The sequence below is a fragment of the Musa acuminata genome, chromosome BXJ1-8 (genome assembly GCF_036884655.1).
Source record: "Musa acuminata AAA Group cultivar baxijiao chromosome BXJ1-8, Cavendish_Baxijiao_AAA, whole genome shotgun sequence".
NCBI lineage: Eukaryota > Viridiplantae > Streptophyta > Magnoliopsida > Zingiberales > Musaceae > Musa > Musa acuminata.
In genome coordinates, this window is record NC_088334.1 from 42,623,926 (window position 1) to 42,647,330 (window position 23,405).

At 41.3% G+C, this 23,405-nt stretch overlaps 6 protein-coding genes across 7 annotated transcripts; 3 read left to right on the forward strand and 3 right to left on the reverse strand.

Annotated features, from left to right (window-relative positions):
* The first annotated feature begins 6,154 nt into the window (after positions 1 to 6,154).
* On the forward strand, positions 6,155 to 8,798 carry LOC135587930 (protein IQ-DOMAIN 21-like). Its single transcript, XM_065079793.1, has 4 exons — positions 6,155 to 6,315; positions 6,413 to 6,727; positions 7,505 to 7,927; positions 8,020 to 8,798. The coding sequence occupies exons 1-4, from the start codon at positions 6,235 to 6,237 to the stop codon at positions 8,578 to 8,580; spliced, it is 1,380 nt and encodes a 459-aa protein (XP_064935865.1). The 5' UTR covers positions 6,155 to 6,234; the 3' UTR covers positions 8,581 to 8,798.
* Positions 8,799 to 9,776: 978 nt separating this feature from the next.
* LOC103995043 (probable protein ABIL3) lies at positions 9,777 to 12,233 on the forward strand. 2 transcript variants are annotated; one of them, XM_018829615.2, is made up of 10 exons: positions 9,777 to 10,219; positions 10,351 to 10,504; positions 10,760 to 10,842; positions 10,924 to 11,074; positions 11,162 to 11,261; positions 11,367 to 11,432; positions 11,512 to 11,548; positions 11,641 to 11,753; positions 11,836 to 11,930; positions 12,052 to 12,233. In XM_018829615.2, exons 2-10 carry the CDS (start codon positions 10,394 to 10,396, stop codon positions 12,202 to 12,204), a joined length of 909 nt encoding a protein of 302 aa, XP_018685160.2. In that variant the 5' UTR covers positions 9,777 to 10,219; positions 10,351 to 10,393; the 3' UTR covers positions 12,205 to 12,233. The 2 variants fall into 2 exon arrangements, with proteins under 2 accessions (XP_018685160.2, XP_009413808.2); XM_009415533.3 differs by having other exon boundaries at positions 11,521 to 11,548.
* A 249-nt stretch (positions 12,234 to 12,482) lies between these two features.
* On the reverse strand, positions 12,483 to 15,131 carry LOC135587932 (signal recognition particle 19 kDa protein-like). The gene is made up of 4 exons (XM_065079794.1): positions 14,935 to 15,131; positions 14,194 to 14,392; positions 13,990 to 14,089; positions 12,483 to 12,805 (listed from the first exon to the last, which is right to left on the reverse strand). Exons 2-4 carry the CDS (start codon positions 14,368 to 14,370, stop codon positions 12,672 to 12,674), a joined length of 411 nt encoding a protein of 136 aa, XP_064935866.1. The 5' UTR covers positions 14,371 to 14,392; positions 14,935 to 15,131; the 3' UTR covers positions 12,483 to 12,671.
* A 596-nt stretch (positions 15,132 to 15,727) lies between these two features.
* Positions 15,728 to 16,807, reverse strand: LOC135589134 (protein DMP4-like). Its single transcript, XM_065081438.1, has one exon. The coding sequence runs from the start codon at positions 16,555 to 16,557 to the stop codon at positions 15,808 to 15,810; it is 750 nt and encodes a 249-aa protein (XP_064937510.1). The 5' UTR covers positions 16,558 to 16,807; the 3' UTR covers positions 15,728 to 15,807.
* Positions 16,808 to 17,759: 952 nt separating this feature from the next.
* Positions 17,760 to 19,903, forward strand: LOC135587933 (dynamin-related protein 4C-like). Its single transcript, XM_065079795.1, has one exon. The coding sequence runs from the start codon at positions 17,797 to 17,799 to the stop codon at positions 19,714 to 19,716; it is 1,920 nt and encodes a 639-aa protein (XP_064935867.1). The 5' UTR covers positions 17,760 to 17,796; the 3' UTR covers positions 19,717 to 19,903.
* Positions 19,904 to 20,348: 445 nt separating this feature from the next.
* LOC135589135 (ras-related protein RABA1f-like) lies at positions 20,349 to 22,221 on the reverse strand. The gene is made up of 2 exons (XM_065081439.1): positions 21,758 to 22,221; positions 20,349 to 21,018 (listed from the first exon to the last, which is right to left on the reverse strand). The coding sequence occupies exons 1-2, from the start codon at positions 21,973 to 21,975 to the stop codon at positions 20,580 to 20,582; spliced, it is 657 nt and encodes a 218-aa protein (XP_064937511.1). The 5' UTR covers positions 21,976 to 22,221; the 3' UTR covers positions 20,349 to 20,579.
* Positions 22,222 to 23,405: the final 1,184 nt, after the last annotated feature.

Consider the following 23,405-nt stretch of genomic DNA (forward strand, 5'->3'; position numbering starts at 1 on the left):
CCACTTCCCAATTCCATATCATCCCTCCCTCACCATAGTTCATTGCCACTTATGTCCTATTTCATTAGTTTTGCTTTCTTACCTAAGAACACAATTCCCATAATTTATTTTTATTTATTATTTACCTTTTCTTTAATTTTGTGACCTCGAGCCATGGTTATGTGGTTATACTTACCAATGTTCCATCCTCAAATTTTCAAATTTATTTTAAAAATAAAATAATAATATATATTGATTGAATAAAGAATTATTTATTTTTGGCTGAAAATAACTTCATATTATTAAAGGATGATTGATAAATAAGATAATTAGACATCAAGAATTCATAGCAACTATTGATATTCTGTCTTGATGAATAAATGTCTTGATTAGTTATCAATTGGGCTTTGAGTGATGTTTCTTTATATTACCCACATGTTACTTCCTCTTATCAGGGCATAACGTTATGCTTGGTGAGTAATTTGGTCATATCATCTATTTTTAATATATTTAGTATTCGATTAGATTTATTATATTTTATTATGTTTCATTGTCTAATTTGGTATGTTATTGTTTTGCATTCGATTAGACTTATTATATTTTATTATGTTTCATCGTCTAATTTAGTAATTTGGTATGTTATTCGATTGGGTCATTATTGTAGGTGTTTTGCAGTTAAATTTGATCATATTATCGAGATATGTATTACAGATAAATTCAAATATATTATCGTCGTATATGATGCTTTATAGTCAGATTCTATCATATCATGAGTATATGATATTTTATAATTAGGTTCGACTATACCCTTCTTCGGGAATACTTTATGATCTGATTTAATCGCATCATTATTATATGATATTTAATCGTTGAGAGATACTTTATGATTGGCTTTCACCATATATTTTATCACAAAATTCGATTACAATTTGACCACGTCATCATTGTATAGTAGTTTATAGTTAGGTTCAACCTTATATGAGTTGGGAGATACTTTATCTTGGATTCGATCATGTCATTTTTCATATGATGCTTTATAGTCGGACTCGATCATATTCTTATTAGAGAATGCTTTATAGTTAGATTTGATCATTTTGTCATATGATGCTTTAGGTTGAATCACATTTTTATTGGGTAATAATTCATGACTAGATTTTCCCATGTCATCATTATATGATACTTAATGGTCAAGTTCAATGACTTACTTATTGGGTAATTCTTCATGATCAAATTCAACTATCTTTATTGTATAATGATTTATGGTCGGATCAATAATATTCTTGTTAAGGGAGAGTTCATGGTTGAATTAGATCATATTGTCATCGTACAATGATTGATGGTTGGGTTCAACCATGAGGGATGCTTTAGGTTAGTTGCATCATTGTCATGTGATATTCAATGGTATCATATCCTTATTATATGTTGTTTCGTTTCTAAAAATATAATTCCCAACGCCTATTCAAAAGAATGTCAAAAATATTATTTTTATTTATTATTCTATTAAGTAATTTTTTATTTTTTACTCTTTAAAGTAGGCAACTATGGTGATTTCATTGTTTCCGTGACTATATTTGATGAATGTTGCCTCAAAAATTTTTAATGTCAAAATTATGACTTATGGCTACTAAATTTATTTTTAAAATTAAAATAAGAGAATCAAAATGATGATTTTCCTTTTCCAAATGATGAATCTATTGAGTAAACAACCACCTATATTTTGACTGAAAAGGAATTCTGATTTGATGATAGAAACTTTTGCTTACTAATATTAATGTTTTGATCCACGTGTCCTGATGAATAGACATTCTTGTTAGTAAACACTTGGCTTCTTATAGGGTGATGTGTTATTGGGTTGCTTACACATTTACTTTCTCATGTATCCACTGTTGTGTGTTAACGGTATGAGTCAGACAAAATGTAGCAATATGATCACATTATCTATTGTGAATATACATAGTGTTTAGCTTAGATTTATTATCGTTTGTCGTTGAATGATCTTCGTGGTTGAATTCAATCATTATTGAGTGACACTTAATGAACAAATTTGATTATGTCATCGTCGTATAATGCTTCGTGGCTAGATCTTAACGTATCATCGAGTGACATTTTATGGATAAATTCGATCTTGTGATTATTATATAATACTTCATGGTCAAATTCAGTTGTATCTTTGTCCAAGGATGCTTCATAGTTAAATTCAAGCACAGTATCATTATATAATATTTTACGATCATATTAGATCTTATCCTTATTATATGAAACTTCATGGCATTGCATCATTATCTTATGATGGTTTATGGCTAGGTTTGGTTACACCTTATTACGAGGCACCATGATTCGATTGATTGTATAATTATCATATGATGCTTCATTAGGTTGCATTCATTTTAGGAGATGCTTTATGGTTGAATTTGACTATGTGATTATTATATGATTCTTTATAAGCAAATTTGATTGCTTATATATTGGGGGGTGCTTCATGGTTGGATCATTATATGATGTTTCGTTATTAGGTTCGACCACATCCTTGTTAGGGATACTTTAGGGCTAGATTCAATCATATTCTTATTGTATGATATTTTATAATTAAGTTTGATAATATTTTTATCAAGAGACTCTTTATTAAATTCAATTACAACATTAGCATATAAAGCTTTACGATCGGATTTTATTGTAACTTTGTTAGGAAGGTTTCATGGTCAAATTCTATCATGTCATTATTATATAATAGTTCATGGTCTGATTCGATTATATTTTTATCGAGGAATTCTTTATATCATATTCAATTACATCATTGATGTATATTGCATCATGGTTAGATTCATTTACATCCTTATAGGGGGATGCTTCACATTGTATAATACTTGCTTCAATGATCGATTTCCACTACATCCTTATCGAGGGACACTTCATGGTTAAATTTATATCATTGTCACCTGATGTTTCATGGTTGGATTCAATTGCATTCTTATGTAATGACTCTTCATAACCAAATTTGACTATAATATTAGCATATGATGTTTCATGACCGGATTCGATAGTATGATTACCAAAGGATACTTCATAGTCATATTCAATCATGTCATCATTGTATAATAATTTATGATTCATTTCAACAATATCCTTATTGGTGGATGCTTTATGTCAAATTTGATATTGTTATTGTCATATGATACTTTATGATCATATTCGATCGCATCTTTGTTACGATGTTTCATAGTTGAAATCAATCATATCATTATTATATAATATTTCATGGCTAGATTTAATCGCATCAAATACTTCATTGTTAAATTTAATCACGTCATTATTATATGATGCTATGGTCAAATTCGATTGCATCTTCTTATGGGATATTTCATGATCAAATTCAGTTGCATCATCATTGCATGATGCTTCATGATCAAATTTAAATTTAGTCACATCATTATCAAAAAATATAACATAGCTACGTTCGATCGTGTCATTATCGTATATTACTTTATGATCAAGTTTGATTATAACCTAGTTAGGAATGTTTCATGGTTGGATTTGATAATAACATTATCATATGCTTTGGGTTTGACCATATCCGTGTTAAAAGATATTTCATGATCGAATTTGACCATGTCATCATTGATGATATTCGAAATCTAATTCTAATACATCATCCATGATATTTATGACCCATATGTCACTTTTTTTTTTTTTTTGTTGAATTGTCGACTAAATGAAGAGTTTTCACGGTGGATATTTGATCTTCCTTTTCCTTTGTACTTTCTTATAAACCCGAAACTTAGATTTTTCTAAGCTTTAGAATGTTTACCAAACTTCCAACCCCTTTCGCACAGGCCCAAAATAGATTTTTCTTCTTTTTTCTATTTTTCTTCCTTATATTTTAGTGACTGATGTCATCTATTCTCTCTCATCACATAGTTTTATTTTTTTCCTTCTGTTTTTTATGTTTGGAGTTTTGTTTCCTTATTTAAAGTGCATTAGGTACAACTTGTTTATAAGATTGTTGTGTTCATGAAGTTGAGTCAATATTCTAATTTTGTAGGATATCAAATTTATATTTTATGTTTATGAGATATCATATATTGGTTGTGTACCTAAGCCCAGCTTTGAAACTTGCCACAAGTTTTGTAAGAGATTTGATAGATGGACTTATAAGAACTACACCCAACAAAGAAAGGCTCTTTTAATACTTGAGTCAATAGGGATTCAAAGGATTTGAAAATAGAGATGATATGATTTCTCTCGTGCGTTAGAGGATGCACTTGGGAATATCTTTCTAAGTAAGTTGGGTAACCATTAAGATTGAAGTTAGTAGTTAATTGAATGATAGGATGTTATAATTATGATATGATGGCTTATGTTGATATTAAGTGGTCTTGCTATGAAGTTATTTGTAATCATTATATTATAGAAATGGAAAGAGTATGCCTTGATCTAATATCATCACCTTTGTTGTTTTGATCTAAAATTCATAGAGATGTAATAATACATTGAGTTCCATGACTACATTTTTCATCAAATAACTGTACATTACTTGTTATCATTATATTATAGAAATGTGTTCATAGGTTGTAATAAAGTTCTAAATCAATTTTTACCATTACAACTTCCCAAATGTTAAATTTACTGAGAATCCAAATTTGGGTAGATGTGAAGAACTCAAATCTAAGATACTAAGCACATCAAAAAATTTTCAATTGGAATATAAATCAGAGTCAAGTATCATAAACAAATAGCTCTCATTATTCTCAAAGTCCAGATCCTAGCTCCATGTCCAATTTAAACTCAAACTAATAACTGTTATCATCATCATCATTATTATTATTATATAAAAATATAAATGATATCATCGACGTCTTACAATTATTTTTGTTGATTAAAAACTTAAATTGATCAATCGATTAAATTTGATTAAAGAAGATGTAATAAATAAGTTAAACGAGCGATAAGCCGATTCGATTTTACTCTCATAACCATGCTTTACTGAAAGCCAATAATAGTAGTTTAAGCATGACCATAATTAGGGGCTAATTATATATTTTACTCTCTACTTAGTTTGGATCAGCGTTTTAAACTTTTAAAAAAATTATATTGAGTCTTCATATTTTTAAAATTACTATAATTTATTTTATTTTTAAGAATGCTATTTGTCTCTTTGATGGAATCCTATGCACGTGATACCACCACGTGTTGAATCGAATTGGCCAAAGGTAAAAAATTATCATTTCACACGTTAAGCCTTTGGTACAATAGGGGATTGGGTTTTAGTGTATTGGTACAAACAGGCAGCATTAAACGGAGGCGAGCAACTCGGCAAAGGTGGTTTTTGAGGAGGGTGGAGACAGTGAACTTGGTGAGGCTAATTGGCATGAAGGGAGAAGAGCCAACAGGAAGATCAAGATTGCATCGTAGGCTATGGTTAGAGCAAAGGTAACGATACGTAGAGTCTCACCCTTAGGAGTGGTGCAAACTAGTTCATCAATAGTTTAGTTTCGAATGTGATAGATCGATTCGGGTTCGAGGGACTCTTTTTTTAGTTAAATTAAATAATTTAATTTAATTTAATTTAAATTGGCTCAATGGTCCAATTATATAAATCACAATGGTTTAATTATATATATATATATATTGTATTATCTGATTGAATTCCTAAATCAGTTTATTTTAAAAATATATTTTTTAAATTACTTAAAATTATAAATAATTAATTGGCTAAATAGCAAAACTGGATGATAGATAGCTTTTCACTTTGGTGCCCATACTGATATCATGAATAAATAATTTCATTAAAAAAATAAAAGATGATATTATTAAAATTAAAATAAAATATAATGATTTTAAAACTGTGAGGATCCTAATATAATTTTTTAAAAATCCAATAATCTCAATGCTACAAAGGGTCAAGCAGAGAGAAAAACATGTAATTAGCCCTCATAATTAATCTAAATATCAATGTGTCTACTATTGCATTAAACATGTATACATGATAAATGAAAAAAATAATAATAATATAATAATAATCTATTTATTGTGTATTTTCTCTACGAATTTCGGAATTTTACCCACCCTTTTCAGAAAATGTTTAACCGCTAGATTTATCCTCTTTTTCTTGTCTTCTCCTTTTGCTTTTAGTGCGGCAGCGTCCCCGTGACCATCCTTAAATAACATCGGCGCCTTCGCGGCCCTCCACTTGTACTGCTACTCCTCTCTCTCTCTCTCTGTCTCTCTCTGGCGTTCCTAAGAACTCTGAGGAGGACAATGGGGAAGAAGACGAGCTGGCTCTCGACTGTGAAGAAGGTCTTCAAGCCCAAGGACTCATCCTCTTCATCGAATCGCCGGGTAATGCCTCCCTCCCTCCTCCTCCTGCTCCATGAGTACCGTTGTTGACGCCAGCTGAGATGTTGGCTTTGCTGTTCTCTTCGTCGTGTGTGAGCAGAGGGATAGGGAAGCGGAGGCGGAGGAAAAGGAGACGGCGGCCGCGGACATAGTGTCGGTAGAGCACTTCCCGGCGGAGGCGTCGTCGGAGGCGACCAACCACGACGGCGGCGGCGGGTACTGGGGAGCGGATGAGGACGAGGACGATGCGGCGGAGCGGGAGCGGGAACGGGAGCGGGCGATCGCGGAGGCGAAGAAGGCCGCGGCGGCTGCAGCCGAGGCGGCGGCCAGGGTGGTGCGGCTGGGGGGTTACGACCGGCCATCGAGGGAGGCGCGGGCGGCGGTCGTCATCCAGGCATTCTACCGCGGCTACTTGGTGAGCGCCACCACCACTCCTCGATCCCCTCCCCCCCCCTTGGCACCTACGTTCCCCACCACGCTCTCCCACGTCGTAGCGTGAGATAACATCAAGTTAATAGTCATAGTAATAATAATAATCTCGAAGCAAAAACATTGTTTTTATTAGATAATTCCTGCTTAATAAAATGCTAACGATGAGTTAATTATAAAGGGATTTTATCTTCCTTTTTCTATAAGCTATTATAGAAAAATTCAATAGTTTTAACCATCAAACACCAATAAAACCTTTGATTACACACTGCTCGGTTTCCAATTAGATATCAGAAAGGGTGGCATGTAACTTGTGATGCTAATCAAGTTGACAACGCAGCTGCGTTACGGAAGACACCAAACCTCCCACGAAGTGGACAGGTTAACTTGGTCGAACAAGGGAAAGGATAGATGATGAGTCTCACCTATAATATTTATCTTTGGAATTTGCACTAGATTGTGATGAGGTTGCAAACCCTGCATGACACGGCATGGAAAGGGAAAGGGAAAGGGAAAGGGAAAGGGTGGCCGATGCCCTACCAACTGAGTCACCGTCCATGTCGCAATAAACTTCAACCTAAAGTTGCACTGTGGGGTTACTCTCTCAACCCAACACCTCCATTTATTTCATGTTCTTGCGCAGTGATGCCCAAAGACTCCGTGGATGGGAACGCAAGATTGTATTGATTGCGATCGACTCGATATTACTTGTTGAGGCCATGGTAGATTGATGAAGAAATGACAGCGGCGGCTGCGTTTGCAGGCTCGCAGGGCGTTGCGGGCGCTGAGGGCGCTCGTGAAGCTGCAGGCGCTGGTGAGAGGCCACCACGTCCGGAAGCGGGCCCACGTCACCCTCCGCTGCATGCAGTCCCTCGTCCGCGTGCAGGCCCTCGCCCGCGCCCACCGCCTCCAGCTCGCCAGCCACCGCAACCTGCTCTTCTCCCCCTCCCCCACCACCGCCCCCGCCTACCATGACCCCTGCCACCTCCGCCACCTGGAGCGAGGAGCAGCACCGCGGGATCGCCTCCAAGACTTGTACTTCATGAAAGGAGGAGACGTCGGCGACGAAGTGGACGGGGGAGGTCATCGTCTCAGTGAGTGGGACGGGCGACAGCAGAGCTCGGAATCCATCACGGTCAACTCCCAGCGCAAGCTCGGTGCCGCTTACGATTACGCTTATCAGCTGGTATCGGTCTTCTGTGCCTCCCCTTCTCCCTTGGTTTTTTTGCGCCACCCAAACTTCGCCGATGCTCGTACTTCTTTTGTCAAACCTCGCAGCCGGAGCATGAGAAGGGACAGTGGGGCTGGAACTGGCTGGAGAGGTGGATGGGCGCCCAGCAGTGGGGGGCCCAGCATGGCGCACCCCCGCCGCAGCCAGTGAGCTCCTACGTCACGGCCACCGCCATGGACGGCTTATCGGAGAAGACGGTCGAGATGGATACCGGAAGAAGAAGCCCAGTCAACCCCACGCACTATTCCTACCATCTCAGAGATGAACCGCCTCAGCCGGCGGCGGTTCCGAGCTACATGGCGGCCACGCAGTCGGCCAGGGCCAAGGTTCGAGCCCAGGTTCCGGTGGCCAAACCTCACGAGCCGAAGCGGAATGCCGCCACCAGGAGATCTCGAGCGAGGTCGGATAACGCTGCCGACTCGTCGAGCTCCGGCGGAGGGACTTCTACGACAATTAATCCGGCCGCCCGAAGCCCCAGCCACATGGGCGTGGCGCTTGGCATGCAGACAAGGCGGCACAGGGCGTACAGCCCTGATTCGAGCTGCGGCGGGCACGACCGCACGCCTTCGTCCGGTGGTCGGGGAAGGCTGACTGCTGTAAACGACTGAGGGCCAAATGCGTACAGGAGCAGAGGAAGAACACCGCAGCAACTCTTTGCATATCACTACGGCTGGATTGTGTGTATCTTGAAACCGTGCTTTGTATATTTCGAATAAGAGGGTGTGTCGTAGCTTAACGATGACGAATAAATGCAGTGACTGATGATCGAAATCGAGTGTGTCGTTTACCTCAGCAATTAAGACATTTGGGGGCTCTCTTTTGGTTTGCAGTGACTCTGCATCTTTTTCTTGGTTGATTATTAATATGCATTTGAAGATGGTTCCACTGCCTGAAAATTGATTAGTTGATGGTTTCACAGTCAGATCAATCTGCTCTTCATTACAAGTTCATGATTTCTGATTTCTTGCTTGTGCTACTGCTGCATCAATATACTTGGCATCAGACAAACAATGAGTAGTAATACAATCATGAGGTCCAAGAAATGGTGAGAGCCAGAATCCCATCTTACCAATTCAATGGAGAAGGATGTAGCATCATGATTGACCAACAAAAAATTGGATGGTTGCTTCATTCAATGGCAACAAGTCCTATGAAAACCTGGGTGGGTGGGAACAGTGGAAAGCTCAATTGGCATGTGAGTTGATCTGTCCTGAAGACCAGCTTTAATAGAAGAAGGGCATGTGTTGTTGTTGATTGTGTGTGTGGGAATGGCGAGCACTTGGTAGTCTTCAATGGAGGACCATCAGGTGCACCTGGCATTGGCAAGCCATGTTTTGCCAGCTCAAAGGAGTACTTTGAGTAAAGATGCAGTCAAAAAATCAAAACAGGGATAGATTAGAATCAAACACAAGATGGAAGCAAAAAGTAAAGAATGCTTGTTAAAGTATTACAGAAACCAAAGATTTTATCTTCTGTCAAACTTCATGGCCCCATTTCTTCATTTGAAGACAAGCTCTTCTCTGGCAAAGAAAGAAGCCTGCAATTTTCCAATATGATATGCGTTTTATGTTCATATACAAAGTTCAAAATGGCTCAACTTCCTCTATTAAGATTGAAAGCCAATGACCCTCCCTCCCCCTCCTTCTCTCTCTCTCTCTATCTCTCTCTCTCTGAAAAGGTGAGTCCATCATGTGCAGTAAAACAGTGTTGAGATTGAATTCCATATTAATTTCTGCAAACTAAAAGAATCCTATATATATATCACATATTCTCAAATGTTAATTAGGAAGTCATGTCAATTGATTCGATGAGAAACAAATCAAAGTTCATCTACTTTTTAAGAGGGGAGAGTTGGAACGCAAGCAAAGGAGCCCTCAAGTAGCTCCTTTTCAAGTGGGAAGCTGATGATGAGCTCCCTGCTCAGCCTGCTCCACCAAAAGGCTGAAAGGCTTTAAAGATGATCAACATGCCGTATAGCTGATGCTTTTGAAGCTTAAAAGGCCAGATTTTGAGGGTGACAGAGGCAACTAAAGAGAACAATAATACACCCCTCTTGCCCTTTTTCTCATACTGTTCTTGCTCTGGAGTCAGTGTGCTTGCTGCATCAGCTCACCAGTGTAGTGCGGCAGGGAAAAAGATCACATCCGCAAGGTCTCTCACCTTCCTGCCTTGCACTGCTTCGATCCTATCCTACTCCTGACATCAAAAACTGGACCTTGGCTTTGGTCGAGGGTATAGCAAAACAAGGTATATGCTTTCCCATCTCTGGGCCCTTTTAGTTTTCCTCTTGGATTGGCATGGGAATTATGCAAGAATGAAGGGGGCGTTGCTGACTTTTGAAGTTCCTCATCTGCTTTTCCTTCTTCCTGCATCACAAGGTTTGTAGAGGAAGGAAGAGGGCAAATCGAGGTCTTTGTATCCATGGAGACCACATCTTCACCTTCCTCTTCTCTGTCTCCCATCCATCAGGAGATATCAAGCTCGGATGGCCTCCCTATCCAACAGAGCCTGCTCTTGTCAGAGAGTCTCAAGGTACTCACATTCCCATTGGTTTATAGCCACTGCACTGTGTCTTATATGAGCTTAGAGGGAGACTAGATATAGATCTTTGGAATCCCCATTAGATGTTTATTCTGCAGATCTTGATTGTATTCTGCATTAAATATGCCATTTTTTTAGTCAAATGAGAGTTCTACCATGTTTGTTGTCCTCGAGCGCATGTACATTATTAGTACATGGACATGAAATTAGACCTTGATTTCTTCCTTCTTGCTTTCTGGGTTTCAGGGATTGAGGAATATGAGGTCACAGTTATACTCTGCAGCAGCATATTTTGAACTATCTTACATCAACGATGACCAGAAAGAAATGTATGTTTGGATCAGCTTTTCTCCAATGGATGAGATTTGAAATGGTAGAAGCTTTCCTCCTAATTCGAAGCTACTCTGCAGATTGGTGACGAGTCTGAAGGATTATGCTGTCAAGGCCATTCTCAATGCTGTGGATCATTTAGGTTCAGTGTCGTGTAAGGTAAACAGTGTTGTCAGCGAAGAGGTTGATGAGGTCTCAGTAGCAGAATCTGAAGTGTCTTGCATCGAGCAGGTACCATTTGGTCGATTACCTTTTACCAATCATGCTTTAAGCGTAGGAACGCCTCGTCTCACCATTGTTCTACCGTTCCTGCTACAGAGACTTCGTACATGGCAAGCATCGATCGACCACGAAGGCCTTTCTCAGCAATCTCTCTCGCTTAGACCTCCCAAGTATCACGAGCGCTACATTCTGCCAGGCAAACTTACTGCATCCATCTGCAATAATGCAGTCATCATTCTGGATATTGCTTGGATTGGATGACTAGTAATACTGCATTTTCTTCTCTTTCTGCTGTGATTAGGTGAATTTATGGATGAAGGATTTCATCCACCCGAGGACAATTACAAATTACAGCAGCATCAGACTGGTATAGTTCTAATTTTCGTATCATATGAATGAATATATATGGCTGAGAAAACACAAGAACATTTTGATCATTTCGCAAGCTTGTTCAGCAATCGGGCGTAGCACATCTCCGATCAGGTAAATGTCATTCCCCATTTAAGGATGCTGGAAGTGTTGAATCCGATCCAGATTGGTGAAGTTTAATGATGAGTATTTGGTGCTACATGTAGGAATGTTCCTTCACGATCCACTTCTCCTTCGACAAGAGAACAATGCTCATCACCTTCTCGCAGCAGACGTTCGACTTCACCTTCACCACAAGCAGAGAAGATCTCTTCCGAGGGTACTCTCTAACTGGAATTGGCTAATACTGTTTTCATTAAGTTGAGATGCATATGATTCGTAGTTTCATCTTTTTAATCTAGAGAAAAGATCAACCTCACCGCTTGGAGCTTCTAATCCACTTGCACGAACAAGATCGGCAGCAAATAGACCAACCGTTCCCAAGTCATCGAAGCAGGTGGGATGATTTGGTTCCTTCTTCTGTGGTCTTTTCGTCGCAAATGATCACATATGAGAAAAGAAAAAGAAAGAGTTCTTCCACGATTGACGACTATTCTCTTCTATTGGTGAAATTGCAGTCTCATCTGGAGTCCCAAAATTCACTTCCAAAAAGCTTGCGTGCTGAACGCAAAGAGACTCCGAACAAGAAGAGAGGCTTTCTCAAGTCCCTGCTCAAGCGGAATAGGTCATGGATGGACGACTCTCTGTACAGCTACTTGGATGAATATTAAGCAAGTTCACACATGTACAAAATAGAAAATGTTTTATGCAAGCATGTCCTTCATTTTTGCTGGTTAGATGGAAAGCATTGGTTTTTATGGATTGTATGTTAGAGACATGCATCTTTGTGGAAGGCAGCGACACTGTCTCGAGTTATTTGAGCCAAATCTTTGTACTCTCAAGTTGTCAGCTGCAGGAGAAGAAATGGAGGGGGGAGAAGTTCCAGTTTACCAATCCATGTTTCAAACAAAGCCAGTGAGATTTTGCTGCAAAATGGTGACACTGAACATTGTCGAATAATGAAGCTAAATACTCCAATATGAAAGTAACAGTGCGACAAGATAAAAATGTAGAGAAGCCAGAGCTAGAGGGATTTGTTTGTCATGACAAAGTAAGGTTCGAATGTAGTGAAAACGCAACACCCTCACAGGTCATGACAGTCTTTGAGAGACGATGCATCTCCGGGTGGCTTGCATCATCACTTTTTCTTTCTTCCTCCCTTTCCGGATTTTGAAGGTCCTGCAGCAGTTGAAGTGTTGACGGGCTCCTGCTTCTTGGTCCTTCCATGGTGCTTCGGGATCAACTCTGCGATCCTCAGCATCAGTTGCTTTTCTGTAGTATGTTGACACCCAATAAGTCCATTGACAAGACAAAATGAGAAGAAAACCAATAGGTTGAACATTTGGCGATGATAATCCAAAAATTAACAACATCCAGACGGAAGTTCTCTAGCATGAAATAGACTTTGTCGATCGCCAACAAGGGTAAGGATTGAATCATCTCATTCTGTTCATGTACTGGCCTCAAGATTGCATCTCATTATCAAAGGCATGTTGTGTGTGCTTATTATTAAATCTTTTATCTTTTCTACTCAGTACTATATATAAATAATTATATATAGTTGGGATATTCTCACTTCTTGTTGTAAGTACAAGCGGATCTTGTTATAGTGGCAACCATGCCAACCGCCACAAACTTTGAAACCACAGAAACACTTGTCGCAATGCAGTAGTTGTAAGCCCAAAACACCATTGTGGCCAAGATGGTGATTGCTATCACAGACAATTCTTAGATAGATGAGTTCACTCCTATAAGATCCTTGAACCTACTATTGGCAATTAAAAGACCACAGCATACAGAAAAATCAACAATCACATTAGCCTTTTTCTCTCTCAAATCTTCTTCATTCCTGCCCAACATGGCAATCACACCTCCTGCTGTGAATACTTGTTTCATATCTCATAATGAAATATTCTTTAAATTTTCCTGTCTATCTCAAAGAAAGAAGAACGCCAGTGTTGTAAACATCATCTGAATCACTGACTTAACAGTCTATTTTTTTTCTAAAAATTAAAATCTTCCTCAATAGTCAAATACTCTAGCACATTAGCATGTAAATTTTCAGTTTTCTTTGTCGTCTATAAAATGAATGTTGAAAATTTTCTCTTCCCATCACTAGCTTCTATTTTTACTACAACCCATATTCCTAACACGGTACATACTGAGCTTTCATTCTATTGTTATATGTTTCACATTGATTTAGGGATACCTTAGGTATATGGTCTTCCAGATAAAACCTTTTCTTCTATCTTAGAAGAGTTAAATTGTCCTTTCCAACGACATAAAAAAGACTAATCTGAAGATCATCCAATGTCTAAAACATTTAATTCAACATTCTTAAGTAACATCTATAACACAGTTGGCATACCTGGCTAGGACAATGACATTTTTATACTACATGAATAGGGAATAGGATAATACACTATGCAGAAGACTCTGGAAATAAAGATCCTTACTTGAATCGATTTCAGAATTCCAGAGAGATCCATCTTCTCTTTTAAGCTGGACTCTGACCCTCCCCCTTTGCATGAAGTCCCGAGGATACGCCTTGTCTAACTGCAAACATTTGAAGGCATCTACAGATCAACAAAGCAAGATGTAACAATAGTTTGCAACCTCAGTGCGACCAAGGCAGAAGCGGGAATTGTAAGTTGGCACACCTCGATAGCAAATGGAATCTTGAGATAGCTGCAGCAATCACCAATCTCAATGCAAGTGGGATTCTCGCATGCTTTTGTGGCACTAATCCTGCGGCCTTCAGCAACTGTCTTCTTTGAGTTAATGTAGACCGGGTAAATGACATTCCATTTCTTTATATTGGCTGGGTCAATCTGCATTTTTCACTCAACAAGGAGCGATCTGAGAGCACATAGAGAACAAATTCAAATTGTGCTTAACCCAATCTGTGTTATCTCTATGACCATGCAAAAAGTCCCCTAAATATAACAAATTTAGTCAATAAAGAAAGGCAAATGAATTGTCATGAGCATATCACGCATCTCACATCGAACTGTAGAAATTAGGACAAAGTAAACCAAAAGTAGATGAGATGGATCTCTTAATTGCTATGCCATGTTAATAAAGAACAATTTTGTATCATCAATGCACATGGACAGGGAACAACTAATTCATCTGACCGAAACATCCTAATTCCAAACGGAAAAAAGAAGTAGAACTAATACAACGGTAGATCGCTTCAAAATTCAGTCTTGTCACACAAGAAGCAATAATTTTCAGAGAAGGCGCAGGACAGATCAAATCGAGGCCCTTTTGTATCGAAAGAACGCGGTCTTTCAGAGAGAAACGTCCATGTTAGGGTTTGGAGAGCACATCACAGATTCAATCAAAAAAGAGAAGAAAAATGCAAGAATATTGGTCCCTATAAGAACAAGAACCCATACGTAATCAATTGGCGAGGGTTTCCGTCGATGCAAAAACTGGGACTTGGATCGGTCTCCTTTCTTCGATCCAGATGCCACGATTTTTCCTTCGAGTTCCCTTCCTCGCTCCGATTTCTACTCCTCTTCTTTCTAGACAGAAGAAAACAGGAGACAAAAAAAAAAAGGACTGCGGGAAGAAAGGAATCGAAGAGAGACGGAGAGGAGGACAACCTAGCGGTGGGTTTGATAACGTCAGACCAATACTTAACGGCACGTTAGAATTGACGGCGTTAGATACGAAGGAGATGGAATAATTAACGGTGTTTCGTGGAATGAGATTACTGCTTGTGTTGATTAGTTGGGACGCTATTTAATTTGAGGTAGATTCAAAATCTCTCGTGGTTTCGCAAGCACTTAGGCCTATTTATTTATGATCGACATTAATAACCCACAGCTCATGATCAAATATAAGTTCTTTGAACAATGCATTGTTAGTATTTGTTCATATATAAGTTTTTTTTATCCTATCTTCGATAACATTAAATTTCTGTGAACAATGTATTGTTCATGACCAAATACCCTATATTTATTAAACCTTAGTGTATCTTGTAAACAAGATGTAGATGCTTAATTGGCATGGCTGCATCGAAGCAAAGAGTAATCAGTGATCCTCCATTCATGTGTTTGCAGCAGTCAAACAGAGTGCGTGTTTGCAGCAATCTGAATCTGCCTGTCCGCAATCGAAGGATGTGTAAGCTTAAGTTCGACGTCTTATTTGAAAGCAACATTGTAATTGAGATTATTCTTTTCCTCGAGTATGCAATCGTTACAGACATGGAACGCATGCTCAGGTATTCTCCGACAAACAAGCGAAAGACGCAGTCGAGCAAGATATCATGTATCGGGAGAGAGCGGAAATCCAATTCCATGGCGGCTGGTGGGGAAAGCAACAAGCAATGTGCTTCCGATAACTCCGATCCCGACGGGTAGAGCCGACAGGACCTGCCGCGTGTCCTCGGACGGCGTCGGGTAGAAGCACGACGCCACGTTCTTGTCGAGCAACGCCACCGCTGCGAACACCAGCAGCGAGGTGAAGGCATGCAGCAAGTCCACCAAGCGGAGTCGGTAGCCCGCGGCCAGCTCCGGTGGCAGCGGTTTCAGGCCGTCGATGACCCATAAGCCCTTGAGCGTGGCGAGGCCGTAGCGGACCCGCCCTGTGGCTTCGTCGCGGAAGCTGTCGGTGAAGCTGAGGAGGCAGCACGAGAGGGCGCAGAGAGCCAGGAGGCAACTCGCCATGACCCGGTTCGCGTCGGTGCAGCGGCCCTGGTTGGTCAAGACGGGGGAGAGGACTTGGAAGGCGAGCGCCGTCCCCGTCGGGAGGTGGTTGGCGAGGTCGGCGGTGCTGCGGTAGGCCTTCTGAATCAAGTTCGGTGGATCGTCGACCGATGATTCCTCGTATTTTATGAGAGGCTGCTTCTCCTGGTCATCTTCTGCCGCATGAGTTGCCATTTTCTTCTCTTTCCTTTCGGCCTCCTCCTCCCCTGGAACTCGATTCCAACAACGACATATGCAGCATGTCACTCCAGCCAGTCGTACATAAAGCAGGGATAGGAGGAATCGCTTGCAGGCAGGATTTATCACCATGATTGATTCGGCTTGTGTTTTGCACTAGAATTTTTTTTTTTTTTGTGTTGAACTTAGAACGCGTCGCAAGTAAAGTATTTTTTTTCCTTTTTATGAAATACTGCTGTTTGGACGCAAGACAAGTAAAAGCATAAAATCTGTAATATATTATATTAAATATAAAAATAATCTTTTATATGATTCAAATCAAATAATTAGATCTGTCATACGTACTTTTAATGTCATCTGAAAATATATCTAACAAAAATTTTCATAACTGAGATAACTCTCTATTCCTCTTCCTAAAAATCCTGTTTATATATAAGCAAGAGTAGACTATCTAGAATAAGTTATTAGGATATTTTTTTTATTATCTTTTTTTTTATTAACTAAAATATATTTTATTAAAAATTAATTAATTATATTATATATATCTTATCAAATTATAAAAGATCATAAAATCTAACATAATTGTGTGACTAAATAGGAGCATTCAATTCTTCCCCAAACTAAATATTGGCATTACATGTTTCATTCTCGAGTAACAACGAGACAAAAACTTGACGTAGCACAATGTTGATAAGTGAGATTAAATTCCTCCCCCATTTTGCAGAGGACAAGCAGATGGCCACTTCCTTTGTGCTCGCGCGCTCGCTCGCTTGCTTGCCGACGAAGGCTGGCCTCCGATTCCGACCGCTTTACGTTGGTGGGCGACTGGCGAAAACCGCCGACCGCCAAAGTCGATGGACCACCCGAGTCGTCCCTTCGTATAGGAATCGGATTCCAGCCATGGCGAGAGGCAATTGCAATTGCTCATCAGTTCAGTATCTTGTTTTGTCTTCTCTCTCTCTCTCTCTTTCTTCTTTTTTTGTACGGAAACGAAAAGAAACAGTTCAAAGCCGAAAGAAAGAGAAAGGTGAAAGAGAGCAGAAAAGAAAATAAAGTGCTCGAATGGGACAGCAGGTGCTTTGCTGATGAAGTAAGAAAATAACAGTGACAAAAGTGATGGAAAGAATTCATATATGACATGAAGATTCAGAGATGAAACATATCGATTATAATAAAACACATCATTTTCTGGTCCAAAAAAATTTATGTGGGAGACATTACTTATGAATAGAAACATCTGTTTCCAACATCCAAGGAAAGATGAAGACTTGCGTGTTAAGTAAGTTGAAGACTGTCTATATATATGTGCTACGCGAGAAGCCCGGCACCTGCAACAACAGGAGGAGAGAGTGCAGAGTAAGGTGCTCCAATATGGCCGCGCTTGCTTCTTCCTACAACCAACGCATCCGCCCCCTCCTCGATGCCGTCGACCGCCTGCGCCACCTCAACGTGATGCAGGAGGGCATCGAGCTGCCCACCATCGTGGTCGTGGGCGATCAGTCCAGCGGCAAGTCGAGCGTCCTCGAGTCCATCGCCGGCATCAGCCTGCCGCGTGGGCAGGGCATCTGCACCCGCGTTCCCCTCATCATGCGCCTCCAGAACGACCCCTCCGCCCAGGAGCCCCATCTGCAGCTCGAGTACCAGGGCAAGGTCGTCACCACCTCCGAATCCGCTGTTCCAGACGCCATCAACGAGGCCACCAACGAGATCGCCGGCACCAGCAAGGGCATCTCCGACGTTCCCATCACCCTCATCGTGAAGAGGAAGGGCGTCCCTGACCTCACCATGGTGGACCTGCCCGGCATCACCCGCGTCCCCGTCCACGGCCAGCCGGAGAACATCTACGAGCAGATATCGCAGATCATAATGAAGTACATCACACCCAAGGAGAGCATCATCCTCAATGTCCTCTCCGCCACCGTCGACTTCCCCACCTGCGAGTCCATCAGGATGTCCCAGCGGGTGGACAAGTCCGGGGAGCGCACCCTCGCCGTCGTCACCAAAGCTGACAAGGCGCCAGAGGGACTGCTCGAGAAGGTGACGTCCGACGACGTGAACATCGGCCTCGGCTATGTCTGCGTCCGCAACCGCGTCGGCAACGAGACGTACGAAGAAGCTCGAGATGAGGAGATGAAGCTCTTCAAGGAACATCATCTGCTTTCCTGCATTGACAAGTCCATCGTCGGAGTCCAGATGCTCGCTCAAAAGCTGACGCAGATCCAGACGGCGAGCATCGCCAAGTGCCTGCCCGACATCGCCAAGAAGATCAACGACAAGCTTAACCGTAACATCGCGGAGCTCGAACAAATGCCACAACACCTCTCCACCATCGCCGACGCTGTGCGGGTTTTCATGCGCATCCTGGGTGCCTCGAAGGAGTCGCTGAGGAAGCTACTCATACGAGGAGACTTCGAAGAGTTCTCTGACGACGTGGACATGCACGCCACAGCACGCGTTGCCGACATGCACATCCACTACGCCAACCAACTTCCTTCTCAGTGTCCTACTACCGATGACAAGTTCCTGATGGAGGAGATCGACGTCTTGGAGGAGGTGATGGGCATCGGGCTTCCCAACTTTCTACCTCCCACCGCCTTCCACACCATTCTGAAGAGGAAGATCAAGATGGTCGCGGACGCCCCTCACCAATTCGTCCTCGAGGTATGGGGTTACGTCGAGGATGTGGTGGTTCGGGTGCTGCTGCTGCAATCCCAAAACTTCCCGCAGCTTCAATCTTCAATCAGGGTAACAGCACAAGACGTCGTCAACAAGATGAGGCGGAAATCTCTGGCGTTTGTCCAGGAGATCATAGAAATGGAGATGACCGCCAACTACACTTGGAATACCGAATACATCAAGACATGGACGGAATTGATGGATGGCCAGCGAGATTTCAAGGTGGTCATCGATGATCACAGTCGATCGACCATGTTGGAGCTCAGTGGTTTCGGGACAGTGGACGTCTGCCATCTGAGGCCTTACGGGGGGATGGCAGTCCAGGCCTTCGACTTGAGAACCAGGTTGATGGCATACTGGAAGAGTGTCCTGCTGAGGCTGGTGGATGGAATGGCCCTGCACATACTCTACACCATCAAGTGCTTGGTGGAGAACGAGATAGAGGTGGAGATCATGAACAACCTGGTTGGGGAAGGCATGACCGGCCTGCAGCGAATGATGGAGGAGACCGCCACCATTGCAGCTAAGCGGGAGAGGCTCCGCAAGAGCATCACTCTGCTAAAGGAGTCCAAGGATGTACTGGCACAGATAAATGATCGCATATACAGCGGGTAGCTGCTGTTGGTGGTGCTCCGTATTTTGTTATGATGGTGTATCGTCGTCCTCGTTAGTCTCCAATATGTTTAGGGGGCATAAGTATCATATAATCTTATAGCTTCGTTTGTCTTCCATGGCTTGGCCATCCTTGTGCTCTGTCTCAGCGCACAATCTTCACTTTGCATTTAGCGCTGCACTTCTGCAGCAAGGTTATGTATTCAGTCGTAATATATCATAGGCTCTTCCGTATATCCAGTCTCACTAAATCATGTGTTGGTTTGGTAGCCAATCAAACGATTCAGGTTCTTAGTTAATGCAAGATCTATCATAACACCTCCTTCCCCAACTTAAACCTATCATAATACTTGAATCAAACTCAGATATATATATATATATAATCCTCGTCTAATTAAACCTGATTAGTGGAAATTATAAGCCGATTTAAACAGATTCATCGAAAATAAATTGAAGCCTTAAACAGAAGATGATGCCTATTCCAGTTGATGTATGACTTCCAGCTGGAGCGGTGTCTACTTATCTTATGCAAGACTCTCAAGTTCAGATTTCCCTAGAATTATATTACAGCAGTCGCAGAACAAATAAGCATATGTAGATCGATAATCGAAGAGAAAACATGTTCGCTTGGCATATGAAACAGTTATATCAGCTGATGATACACAATCCATGGAAACAAACAGATGCAAGAGAACTATGCTTTCAATAAAGAATAAGAAAAAAAGACCGTGCTTTCCTACAACCTACAAAACCTCCATGGTAACCAGTGTTCTTGAGTCTTATCTCCATGAAGGGCCTTCCTCAAGCTTTACAGAAGAAATGCCACACGAAAATTAAAGATCATATAGATGAACGGGTGGCTAATCTTAGCAACAACTGGTTTTCTTGACAGCTCTCACATCATCATCATCATCCTCGGTGTTGAGTTTTATGGTCTGTCCTCCAGGCAAAGCTGCAGGATCAGCACCCACACCAAGCACCTTCTTGTTGCTGACTACGTGGTGGATCTGCGTCAACACTCGGGTGAAGGCATTCTCCACGTTGGTCGAGTCGAGGGCAGATGTCTCCATGAAGAAGAGCCTCTCCCTTTGAACGAAGGCCTGTGCCTCCTCCACTGAGACCGCCCTGATGTGACCCAAGTCTGCCTTGTTGCCCACAAGCATGACGACGAGGTTTGCATCCGTGTGATTCCGCAGTTCCCGCAGCCACCTCTCCGCGTTCTCGAAGGTGACATGGCGAGTCACATCGTAGACGACGAGCGCAGCAGCAGATCCTCTATAATATGCATTAGTGATTGCTCGATATCTGTAGAAACAAGCATCAACAGGACAGAGAGAAACATTCATACTCGCATTCTAGTCAAGCTACGGTAGCAGCAGTACGTACGCAAATTAAAAGAAAGCTGCAAGATGATACCTAAAGAGAAGATCCGAAAACAATGACATGAAGTGGTGGACAGTGGAACAGAGGACATGTAAAGGTGTATGTTTGTTCTAGTGCAAGATATACTAGCAACTATTAGTAGCAGTAAGTATTTCCTGCATTTCCACAAGCACATCTCACACGCTCTTCGTTCTTCTGATGCGAAAAGATCATAGCCTCGTGATTGGTTTGCTACCATAATGCCTAATATGATATCTTTCGAGGATTCACCTACTGAGACTTGATCTTTGACCTACTACTGAAAGGAAGAGAAAGAAGCTTATCGCCGATGCATGTTCCAAATCCAATGCATGCCTACAAGGAAATTTATCTGGCTATGGAACTTGGACAGACATGATAACATTCGATCCAAGAGAAACCAACAAGGGGAATAAAAAATCTCAAGTATTGTTTTGTTGGTTTGACCTCACAAGTAGAATCGGGCATCCGTAACTTATAATTCCTGTCGAGGCTAACCAGTACTCAACTTGTGATGTTCAACCTACATAGACTTGGAACATGTGCAATCAGGAGCGAACGAGGTGGATATCATGCAGGGCGAGGTGAATGACCAGGCCAATGGAGGCAAACGGGAAGGCAAGGGAGGTGGCCTTGTTCTGACCTTTCTTGGCCGGCGGTGTCCCAGATCTGGGCCTTGATGAGCTTGTTGTCGACATGGATGGTGCGGGTGGCGAACTCGACGCCGACGGTGGACTTGGACTCCAAGCTGAACTCGTTGCGGGCGAAGCGGGATAGCAGGTTGGTCTTCCCCACCCCGGAATCCCCTATCAACACCACCTTGAACAAGTAGTCGTAGTCCTCGTCCGCCATGTACGCCATTCTTCTCCTCCAACGCGCCTCTCCTCTCCTCTCCTCTCCTCTCTTCTCTCTCTTTCGGGCTCTTTTTGGGAGTTGTGTTTATATCCAAAGGAGAGAAGGAAAGAGAGGAAGAATGAGGAGGAAGATGGACCGACGAATTGCCAAGCTCGACGACGGAGGCGATGTCTCGGTGGAATATGGAACGAGGCGGACGAAGTCTCTTCACGATTGGCAGCTCACGTGGGAATCCGTTCCTGGCTCAACCATCTCCAAGTACCTACTATATGATTTGGGAGCTCCTGTGGGACCCGCATGTATTCCATATGGACACGAAAGGCTAGTTCTATTAATTATTTCTGAGGAGCGATACCGAACGCTACCCAACGCCGCTCACCCAAATGGCTACCTACCATAAGGAACGGTCTCTCGAACCGCTGGGTGGGTTGATGTGAAAGGTAGGAAATTTGGGTACGTGAGGTTTCTTTTCTGTTGAATGGGTCAGTCAACTCCGAAACTGTTCCTCATCGTTGACCCAACGCCTCCTTTCATGTCCACATGACACCTTTGATGACCCATTCATCCACTTGATAATGAACGTTATCAACTTTATAATACCATGCAAAACCTACAAAGGACTTCTGAAATGTTCTTATAGTCATAATAAACATTATTTAGATTTCAAATTAATAAAAATAATAATTAACTGTCAGATATACAAGCAAAATAAAATTTAGAGTTACAAATTAAAAATGAAAACCATTTAATTATAAAAAGGCATTAAAAATTAAAATAAATGATACTTATCTACTTTATAAACAAAATCCCATTTATCGTATTGATTAATTTGGTCAACCTACTGGACGATATCAGACTTGGTAGAGATGATCAAACAGGTAAACCACAATGACAAGACAGGCTAAGAAGCCTCATCACAAGTCACGCTGGCCTGTTCAAAGCATTATAATGATACAGACAATTAAACAGGTTGATGACAGTGACAAAGCCAAAGAAACCTTCATACAAGTCATGCCGCTTGGTGTTCAAACTTTCAAACAATTTGTCCACACATCATAAATATCAAGAAACTATTGCATCTTTGCATTGAAATTTACTACAATTTACTATGTACAACAATTTGGTTCCAAGTCAAGAAGCAATTGTTGTAGCAGAGACTGATATCCCTTCACATGATCATGGAAAACAAGAAGTAAAAGGAAACACCAACCATGTAAATCTGCAAGCTTTTCTGGTTGAAATCTTCCAACCCAATTGGCAGATATCTCTACAGTCTCTGTCATCTTCATTTCCATCATCTTGGTTCACCTAAATAGATTTGGCATGACTAGTCTACCAGATCCCATTAGATGCTCATCCTGACCAACATAAAGTATCCGAAGTTGCAAACAAGCATGACCAGAAGGTAGGATAATTTTTGGCTGATGAACTGCTAC